The sequence below is a fragment of the Mastigoproctus giganteus genome, chromosome 13 (assembly GCF_048544385.1).
Source record: "Mastigoproctus giganteus isolate SK-2022 chromosome 13, ASM4854438v1, whole genome shotgun sequence".
NCBI classification, from domain to species: Eukaryota; Metazoa; Arthropoda; class Arachnida; order Uropygi; family Thelyphonidae; genus Mastigoproctus; species Mastigoproctus giganteus.
This window is the reverse complement of record NC_143587.1, coordinates 162,195,398-162,206,623: the sequence shown is the minus strand read 5'-3', so window position 1 is coordinate 162,206,623 and position 11,226 is coordinate 162,195,398. Positions and strand designations below refer to the sequence as shown.

At 38.6% G+C, this 11,226-nt stretch overlaps 1 protein-coding gene across 2 annotated transcripts in view; it reads right to left on the bottom strand.

Annotated features, from left to right (window-relative positions):
• Positions 1 to 943: 943 nt before the first annotated feature.
• The window catches only part of LOC150076561 (uncharacterized), a 94,250-nt gene continuing 83,967 nt past the window's right edge, over positions 944 to 11,226 (bottom strand). For both annotated transcript variants that reach the window (XM_090387416.1, XM_090387415.1), the window contains one exon: positions 944 to 2,155. In XM_090387416.1, coding sequence (XP_090243542.1) covers positions 2,024 to 2,155 — 132 coding nt within the window. In that variant the 3' untranslated portion in view covers positions 944 to 2,023. The remainder of the gene's footprint in view (positions 2,156 to 11,226) is intronic.

Here is an 11,226-nt window from a genome sequence, read left to right as displayed (position 1 = left end):
GGAAGAACTGTCAGTACATTTTGTAGATAATGAATGCTAGGATTTATATCCTCTCCTGGCCTACAGTAGAGGGATACAACATGATTCTGTTTGACTAATTATTTGTGCACAAACTGCTAATGGAACACAGAGAGAGGTAACCTTTGTAACTGTAAAAGAAGGATTTATAATTACTATTGCTGTTAGTGAGATTTCATGTGAAGATTCTATTATTCTGTATGTTCTAGGAATGAGTATATGGCTCTTGGATTATCAGGATATCTATATTATTTTCCTCTGCTTTAAGCTTGATTTGATCCACAACTGTACGTGCTCTGTGAGCATTTAATTGGATGAACTGTAGAGCCCTGTGAGAAGTCTGGTTTGAATTATGGCCCATAATTGGTTCTCAATTTAAGCTGTTTTACCATTTTTTGATAGCTGGGACAATTACTGTCCCTAAGACTATGGTGAAAGTCTATTTTGGCCAACTTACACGTAGCACACTTGAAAAGTCTTCAAAAGAATATCTTCTATGATAAAACTTTCATAAATGGACACTCAGTGCCTTTCTGTGCGTTTTTTTTTTTTCTTCTGCGCCAAACTATCTTTTTATGCAAATGTGTGTGTGGTATTTTTATAGAAATCATCTGGTAAATTTACACGTCACTGACAGACTTGCTAGTGACAAGAGCCTGATTTTTCAATAAGCCAACTTAACTACGTTGTCTGCTACTGTGTTTGTTTTGTTTGTAAAATTCCTTTGCAACAGACGCTCCTAAATTCCAGGAGTATTTCAGTAAAGTGTGGGGCGCACTTTGGGGGGGGGGAGATGTTGTTTGTATGATATGGACAAACCATCCAACTAATCCAGGTATGAACGTATTTTATTTCAATCTTTACAATTAAATGTATCGAAGTATACAATACTTAAATAGAAGTTAATTTTATAAAAGCATGTATACATGTAGTTCAAATTTTTGTCACATCTGCCTTTTTGCGACGTGAAATTTAGGATATATTTTAAGGGGCCGCTGGGTATAAAAGTTTGTAAACCTCTACTTCGGGATCATTATTGTCAATGTGGTTATTAGTCATTTTTATTTCACGTGCTTCCGAGTAAGATCTCAATAAGTATCGTTTACGATTTCTGTTTCACTAGGGTAACGCATAACAGGTGTCTCATCACCATCCATAACTTGGTAGAACAACTGAAATCCGCTAATGAGTTATGATCGAAAAACTGAATCTGCGATGGATGTGGCGAAATATTTATCGGGTGTGCTTTCATTCCATGCTCGTTGTACTGTTTAGATCAAGCTAAAGTTTCCCTACAAGAGATAGTGAAAGCAAAAGTTCCACGGCTACTTCAAGTAGTTGGGGATATGCTGGAAACAAGGAGAAATGTCCAAGGAGGGCTTCGAAGGAAGCGGAGTAGAGTAGCTAGTAAGTGAAACTGATTTATTATTATTTATTTATATATTAAGGTCTGGTGCCTTCGGGTTGTTACGTATTTGATAAAATGGGTTATATATTCAAAGGGGACAGTGAATCGCGTTCTTCTGGCCAATCTATTCCCTCCCACATGCGAGGGAATAGATCGTCGTGTTCTCGAGCTATAAATGCATAAAACAGTAAAACTCATATCTCTTATACAGACACTATTTGTAACGAAACGTTTACAAAATTTTATTAAAATCACGAAGACCAACTCAAAGCCGACACTAAAGGAATCGACCTTCCTGCTGTGTACAGTTGAAGCGAATAAATTTCTATTTCTTATATACTTGTAAGGATATTAAAAGAAAGCTTTAGCATTCTTCTTTCATATATTCTGCATTTTATATTACTATAATGAATAGTAATTTTTCACTTTAAAGTAATTCATTTTGCCCACCGGCCATTTCCTTGCGCCGGTATATTTACTTATTTGCATTATCTTCAAAAACTGATCAGTTTTCTTTGCCTGTTGGTACTACTCCTTATTTGAGTCGAAGTTCTCCTTGAGAATTTGACAAAATTACCTTATATACTACAATGTATACTACATAATAATACAACACCAACAAGGTGATGAGAGAGGACCACCGCGAGGTTCAATAAATGGCAGTTTTTGGCTAGCTTTGGCTCCAAATCTCTTGTATCCACCCTCTTGTTTCCTGTTCCAGATCTGATCCTGCAAAAGAATAATTTTATGTTATTTGATGAAATATAACAGAAAACATTTTACCGGTTACAGATAAAAATTATACCTAAGGACAGAATACCGTCTGAAATTTTTAAATGGCTTTATAATAATAATTTAATAAACTTTTTAGTTCATTTTGTATCAAAAACAAAAGCTTTCAAATTTCAATTTCAAAAGATTTCAGGTTAACATACAGCGAAAATATGCTGAAATATCAAGGTTCTTTATTTTGGGGGGCGTTTTGAGTTAGTAAGAACACTTGCTAATATTAGTACTAATCATTGTGGATACCTGTAGTAGTGTATATGTACCACCAAGGCTTTAGAAATAATTCCCAAAGTTTCACTTTTTTGCATTTTTTATCTATTAACAGGCATTACGTTTTGAACAAACCTTGTGCATACTATATATTATCGTACAAAAAGTCAAATGACACCCACATGATTATAAGAAATTACGTATAACTGCGAAATATGCAAATATTTTTCCTATGATGGTAATTCGCGGTCCGAATTAACTAAGTCGAGCGCGTGGAAAGAGCTAACAAAGTCAGAGGGGTATGAAGTTGGATATCATGTGGTGAAAAAGTCTGTTCTGTTGCACAGAAATTACACATTTCTAAGTAAACAACGTGGCAGCGTGCTGATGAAATGGAAGTGATAGTAAAGCAGTAAACTACTACTGTGGATTAATTGGAAATTGGTTCTTTGGAACAATGAGTGTCACGCTACCTTCCAGCCAAATGGACTTGTTTGGGAATGGAAGATGCCTGCAGAATGCTTACTACCTGTGTGTGAGAGAGAAGTTTGGAGGGAAAAAAGTGTTATCTGGGAGTGTGGTATGGATTTGGTCCACTGGTCGCAATGGGATTATTGGAAACCACAAGAAAAATTATATATTCCATGCATTAGTCACATGCTGCTTCTTACATTGATTTTTCTGGGCAATTCTTTGTTCTACATTGCGGAAATTTTATAAAAGTGATGTTTTCACCTTCCATCATGACAACTTTCCAGTTCCAGTAAAGAGGACGAATCGAACAAGACAGTGACTAACAAAGCTCAGACTTAACTCAACTGAACATCTTCAGGATGGACTAGAATCCAAAAAATACGGCGTGTCCTCTGAAGCAGGGTACATCCCTGTCTGCCACTCGTCTGGAGGAATATCTAAAGTCATCTTCAATGCAGGTTGTTGCTAACCGATCTCATTAATCAATCTCAGTAACAAGTAATGTTGTTGACCAATCTTAATTTTTAAGACTGTTTTAAACTGCGTGCCAAGAGATTAGGAAAAATCTATTGAATTCAAAAGCAAATCACTGTTTAGGTGTGCCACGATTGTAGTATTCCAACTGTAGTGTGGCTCGAGTAACAAAAGGAGGAGTGGACTGCACTCAGTGGAGCACCATTAGCTTTGTATCAGAAATTAGTTCCTTCCACAACGCATTAAAAGCAATTACGGTCCGAGGAAGGAGGAAATACTATATATATTTTTGAATAAATATATATTTTGTTCGTAACTACATCATCCTACTGTCTATCCAGGCAGTAGGAGAGTATATTCAATATTGCGGTAATATTAGGTTACTATGTCAAATCTCTGATTTTTTTCCCCCCACTAAAAAATGAACATTCAGAAAATTATATTTAATGGGTTCTAACACGGTAGAATTACTATGCAACAAACAATAAATGAATTTATTTAGACCCCCCCCCCCCCCCACCTTTAAGGTAGCGGTTCTCGAACTTGACTGAGCGACCATCTAAAATGATAAATGAATTTTTGAGCCCCCAATAAACAAAACTGACTTCATTTCGGTTCAAGATTTTGACCAAAATAAACTTGATTTAATAATTCAATTTTAATCACTATATCAAATAAAACAAGAGACCCGTTAAAAAATCACATCTAAAATCTGAGGCAAAATTTTCGCAAAATCTGTTTTAACAACAAAACCCGGAGGGGGTGGCAGTTCTAGTATTTGCGCGTGATTTTATCATCGCTAACAATAACAAGGAGGCGTGTAACTCAATAGGTAGCACGTGAACACAAAAATGTGTCCCAATGGAAGGACGCGTATTGCATCCGCCAGACAGTTTCCGAAAATAACCACCCGAGTCCAAGCCTCGCAATGTAGCATTTTGCTAACAGATGTGCTGCAGTACGTCTCAGTTTGCCCAATGTTCAGTGTTTCGTAGTCACTTCCACCCCCCACTGCAGCGGACGGGAGAAGCAAACTAAATGACCCCTTGCGTCAGTGGGACCTGCTATTGTCTGAAAGTATTCAAATTATCTGTGGATTTAAAAATATACTTTTTTGTAATAAAATGTGTGGAATAGATTCACCAAACTGATGTACAAACCTTCTAGTTTTACGTGATAATGGAGTGGTGAATTTAGAAGCTAAAAGTCAAGATAGAAACACGGGCATTATTTATAGGGACTCAATCGATAGCATTCGTGCCAGTATAAGTGCGTGTGCTTCGAGTTGAACAAGAAATTACGCCAAGCTATAACCGAATTAGCTTTTCACTTATTAGAGGATAATCAGATTATTGCACGTGCCGGGATGGGAAGTTCGAAATTACTGAATGTGTCATAATGCCTTTCGCGAAGTCAGGCGTCATGAAGCAGGTGGGATCCGTATAAAACGTCAGGGGAAGAACCATGATTGTTTGATATGGTTTTTAAAGAACATGTTGGTGGGATTCTTTCTACTCGCGGAGGATCAAAATTTGTTGCTGAGCTTCTCACAAGTGCGTATTAGAAACATGGGAGTTTAGGTTCCAGTACTATATAAGTCTACATAAGTGTCCACTTTTTGCAATGCATTGTTATCTTTGGTATGTAACATGTATTTATGTAATGAATACCGTTTAAAATTTGATTGGGCGACGGTTGATAAGTATAATTTTGTTTTAAAGTTTTCTTTTATGACTGAGTACCGAATACATTCAATTATTTGGACAGCGTTCTCCAGGATGTGTGTACTTGATGTTAAAACGTTACTTATATGTATTATAGCGTAAAATGAAATAAAGAATAATTTATATACACGAAATATGAGTATTCATGTAATATACCATGCTGTCCGGAAAAGTGAGCCGTTTTTACAAACTGTGACCGAGTTAATCGGTCTCGCAAAAAAGTGTTTTTTTTTCCTTTTATTAGAAATTTAATCTTGAGGATTAGGCAAACCGACCTTGGAATACATGCAAGTACAAGGAAGAAATACTGATTCCTCATGGCCTTGGTCATCTGCATGCCACTCAAAGAGCATTTCCTCGATCAGCTGCATATGTGTCTAAAGAATTAATGAGATAAATTCTAAAATCAAAGTAAATGTTCAGACCAAAAATTTGACTAGTCAAAACGCACTTTAATCGAAACAATAACCTGGTTTTTGTTGGAAAAATGCACCTGTGCATATTTAAGCTTATTCACCTCAGCTTTCACTAGATGATAACCCTCCGGGTGACTTCTTTCATGCCTTCCAAAAGGTCAACCATCTCAGGAAGGAAACTATAGGAGTAATTTCAAGTTTGCTTTCAACGAAAAAGAGAGGAATGTCAAGTTTATCTATTTTGAATGGGTTTTTTTTTTCTTTCTTATGTTTTAGAATTTCTGTTTCTACTCCGGGACGACCACACGATCAGGAGTTCGCAAGGTAGAGAGAATACAAGAAACAACACCGTGTTTAGCAGCTACGAGCTTGAACCCCGATCACTCAACGCACGTGTACTTATGCACCCTTGTGCCTGACTAGTCGGCTACGGTGGCAGACATACTCTGTATGAAAAAGTGCAAGGGAAAAGGAGCTTTACTGTCTGCGAATGAGTGAACGCTTGATAGGCCAAGGGACGTGTATCGCTTTTAAAATATTTTCGGGAATGATCAATCAGTCGAAATAAGTTTATTATCAAAATTAAATTTATCATCTCCAAGGCGAGGGTACCAGTACAGATAAATAATTAGGAAGTAAGTTGCCTTATTCTGTTCCAATAGATAAAATGCCTTCCTTGGAAATAAATATGACTCTGCACAAGGATTGCTAACCTTCAGTAAACATACGGATAATTCTAAAACGACTTATAATTGGATGGGTGTGTACACGCGCGCGTGCATACACACTTTTTTTTTTTTTTTTTTAATGAAAATCCCAAGCACGACAGGCATAAGAACCTATAGTATTTAGATCCATTTGTGCGTTGATGGTTGAGGATATGGAAGAAGATATATGTTGATATCACACTTGAATTTCTGTAGATTTTCATTTTCGTGAAATACGTATGAAGGGAGGTTGTTCCAGTTTTTCCATCAGGCAAACAGCAAATAATAAATGAGGAAAAGTTGGTTCTGTGAATTTCAAATTGAACAGAAAAACGATGCTGAATGGTGGTGGTGGTAAGCGTTCAGACTGGTTCGGGAGGGGAGGGCGCGGAAATTCTGGAAGCTAATCCAGAAGAACAGTGCCCATGGAAGTATCTACAGAAAAGGCATGAAACAGAATTGTATGAAACAATGGAGAGAATTTGTAAGCGATTAGTCATTAATTAACCTAACTACTCTCTTTTGGATGGAGTCTAGAGGCTTGAAAGAAGTTATGGGGCACTTCCTCAGATGTGGGAACAATATTCCAGTTAGGCGGATTCGAGATTTGTACAGACCGAACAGCTGTTTAGAAGAAAAGTAACGCTGAAAGCGAAAGAGAAAACCCAGTTTTCTTGATGCAGAGGAAGCAATATTTGTGACACACACCGTAGTTGACGGGAAGGATATTTATGGGCCTTTTCCACAACGTGGCTGAATTAGTCGGTCTCAGTCGAGGGTAGCATATTCTTTTGAAAGCTGTGATTTTCATCCATCAAAACAGAAAATCGACAACAGAACATACGCAATTTACAGACAGTATACACGCAGCAGTATGGCCCTAGTGCTCCTGAAATCCAACTGCAACGACGTATCCATAAGTACCAAAAGGTTGTTCAGGTCACGTAAAAGTTTCATCTAAAAATGTATGGAGGGAATTTTTTATTTATTTAATTCAGGTAAATGCTAGGAGGGTATACACAACGATAACATATTAATACAATATCTATATTGGGTAATATAAAAGATAGACAGATCTAGTCAATAAATTAATTAAAGAAGACTAAGAGAATATGTTCAACTTAAATACTTTAAATACATTCAGCGTCCGACTAAGAAGAGTGTGGGGATGCTGGCAAGATGCTGTCCAGAACAGGAGAAGGCGCGCAGATCATCCTCTAACACAGAAGCCGTGGAAAGCGATGGTGAAATGAAAGGTTTAAAATTGCAAGATTGTGAAAGTATCAGCAAAAACTTTTGATCTGTAGGGCTTGTCCACGCAAATCTCCTCACGGTGTTGATATTTAAGTCGTTCAAGAGTCCAATTGTGGTTGCCGGGAACATATGACTGAGCGAGGTTATTTGGTTGAGGGCAAGTTGGATCGTAGATGTTTCGCGGTTAGTTCTTTTGTTATTCTTGGGCAGGATGATGAGGCTATCGAAATAGCTGTTTAGAAGAAAAGTAACGCTGAAAGCGAAAGAAATAACCGAGTTTTCTTGATGCAGAGGAAGCATATAGCCTACCCGAAATGAACCCAGAGAGGCTAATTATGTTGCGATTTATGATGATTTGCTTCCAAGGGGTCATTCCAGCGAATGTAGCACAGACCTAGAGATAGTAAGGGGGATGTCGTGAAGTCCTATTGAGGAATCGAAGAAGCCAGTACTCAAGCTCCAAGAACTTCCGCAGTTAGGTTGGAGGGGCAGAGGACCAGATTTCCGATGCGTAGAGTGTCACCGGTATTACACAAGTTCGGACAAACCTAGCTATCAGCTTACTGCTGCCATAATTCACTAGTTCCTGTCGAGCTGACCAAAGGGCTGCAAAGAATTTTTCTTTCTTCCGTGAAGTGCTCCAGAAAAGACAGGTTTGAATCCCACACCAAACCTAGGTCCTTGTGAGAGTTAAAGTTTAATTTGATGTCCATTTATAGAGACGTATATTGGGTTTATTCTTTGTACACTTAATCCGGGCAAACAGATTTATCGGCATTTGGCTCAAGACCAATGTATGAACAGCAACTGCATCCATTTCACGGTACGCTTGTACAAGAATCGTTGTAATAAGATGTGAATGAAGAGAGAAACTTCTTTCAGTGGTACGCAATGTACTTGTATTAGTAATGGCCGCATGGTGCAAGAAAGCCTATGGCTTATGCTGCACCAGCCAAAAAAAAATATATCCGAACAAAACAATGATGAAAACAAAAAAATAAATAATGATAATTAATAAAAAAAAAAGTAAATTAAATCTATCATCCTATGCGCTTTCCTTACCCGAAGGTCAGTAATTTATAACTCGCTGGCTAAAATAAAACTTCCTGCAGTCCAATCTAAACATTTCCCCCCGTAACTTGAATTTATGTCCCCTAGTTTAGCATCATTTATAATCTTGAAAATTTCGTCCTCATTCGTTTTACTGATGCCTCTCAGAGCCTTAAACACCTCAATCAAATCTCCTCTAAGGTGTCTAGTTTCCAAACTCTGCAACCCACATATTCGAAATCTTTCTTCATAAGGACGCCCTTTTGCCGATCTCACCAGGCGAGTTACCCTTCTTTGCACCCTTTCAAGAAGCTCGATGTCTTTCTTTAGGTGCGGTCTCCATACCTGAACACAGTATTCCAAGTGTGGTCTAACATAAGCCTTATATAATGGGATTATCACGTCCCTATCTCTACTTGCAAAAGTTCGATAGATCATCGATAGGACACCATGGGCGGGCCTTCCTTGCAACCTGTTTACAATGTTCAGAGAATTTCATGTCTGACCGTATCGTAACACCCAAGTCCCTTTCCTCCAGTACTGGGTTTAGTTCTTTTGCAACGACGTATCCATAAGTTTAGTTGAACTCCACCAAGTGAATAAGTTTTTTTGGGATTACTGTTTCCCAGGTATAATACCTTCCACTTTGTTGGATTAAAGCACAGCTGCCATTTTTCTGACCATTCCTGAAGTCTATCTAGGTCTCTCTGAAGACGCTCAGCTTGACAGTGATCATTAACTACTCTACCAATTTAGACATCACGCCCTTTATCCCTTCATCAATGTCGTTTATGAAAATTAAAAACAAGAGTGGTCCCAATACTGATCCTTGGGGAACCCCACTTCTTGCATCAACCCAATCTGAGGAATAGCCATTTATCACAACCCTCTGTCTCCTTCCCTGAAGCCATCCTTCTATCCATCTAAGGATTTTCCCAGTGATTCCAACCTGTTCAAGCTTATAAAGCAACCGCTCATGTGGGACTGAGTCAAAAGCTTTGCTGAAATCTAAATAAACAATGTCGAAATTATTCCCTAAATCCAGCTCGTGAGTGACCCTTTCGAAATAGCGAACCAGATTTGTTAAACATGATTTTCCCTTTACAAAACCATGCTGAGTATCCTTCAGAATTTCAATTCGATCCAAATGATCCTGAATTCCACCCTTGATCATTGCCTCCATGATTTTCCCTACCACTGAAGTCAGGCTGACAGGTCGATAATTTCCAACTTCACTTTGAGCCACCCTTATGTATGGGAGGTACATTTGCACTTTTCCAATCCAAGGGAATCTCCCCAGAGTCTAGTGATGCTCGCATAATTAGCCTCAATGGTTCAATGCACTCGCTTGCCTCCTCCCTTAAGATTATAGGGTATATTCCATCAACTCCAGGAGCCTTACAGGTCTGTAGGCTCGAAAGTTTTTTCATTAAATAATCTTGCGAAATTTCAATATCATTAATTACATATTTTTTAACTTCGCTCCCACAATTTTCCATTGCCACAAAAGGCTTTTCATTTGTAAATATCGATGCAAAATAACTGTTGAGTTCATCTGCAACGGCAGCTGGTGTATTTAATACTAACCCCTTACGTAAAGGTCCGATCTGGTTTGTCCTGCTCTTCTTGGCATTTATATATGTGAAGAATTGTACATGTGATCCTCAATTTCTCGGCCGTGTCTGTCTACAGATGAATTATTATGTTTTACAAAAATGGAATCCTTAGCTCTCAAAACGTTCTTAAACCCACACAAGGTTGTCAGTACTTCTCCGGCGCATTCTCATTACACAGATTCGTTACCTTTCTCAGGATCAAGAAAACCATCTTCTGGAACACTAGCAACAGTACTGCGCCTTTTCCAAGTTTACCCAAGACCTTTTTGCCAGGCAATGAGCTTTTAGCTCAACCGTAAACCTCGGCGGGAATAGTGCAAAACAACTCCTTCCTTGATTCGTCTGCAGGAGTGACACAACCGCCAGCACAGCTCAGCTCCTACCATTAGGCCTTCTTAGTCACGGTCCTTTGCCTCCATTCCCCGCGCGGGAGGGGGAGGTGACTCCTGGTCTCCTTACCGTCCCTCTTTTCTCTCTGGTGGGACATTGGCCTGCTCCACTGATTTGGGGATAATCTTCTCTATGGATCCCTCATCTCTTTCCCCCAGCCTTCAGTCTCTCCCCTCTCTAACAGCTACAACTATTAACGTCCGAATAATCTCTAAATTGCTTGAGCTCTATACCCAAAAACTTAACATCAATTCGCATAAATAGTATTCCTTTTGTCTGACCCCTGTCTACAGCGTTTTTTATTCTAGGTCCTAGCCGCTAAAATCTCAGGAAATTAGGTGACAGGACCTGCCACAGTAAATAACTATAATACTGGTGAACCTGATCTGCCTCCACGTGGCAGAGTGTGGACAACGTTGGGTCCCATTAGGGGCCCATTTTCTGAGAAACAATTTGAAAGAACTATTGGAAGACCCTCTCCTTGAAACTCGGCAAAGGATGTAATTTATGAACGATGGTACACGAGCCCACCTTTCCGGTAGAGTTTTTTTTTATTATTATTTTTTTTTCAATATGGAATACAATAACCGATAGGTTGGTTAGGAATATCACCAGAATCACCTGACTTTATACTCTCAGATTACTTTCTGTGGGGATCACATGAAATCCATGATTTTTATCTGCATGAATTACCAC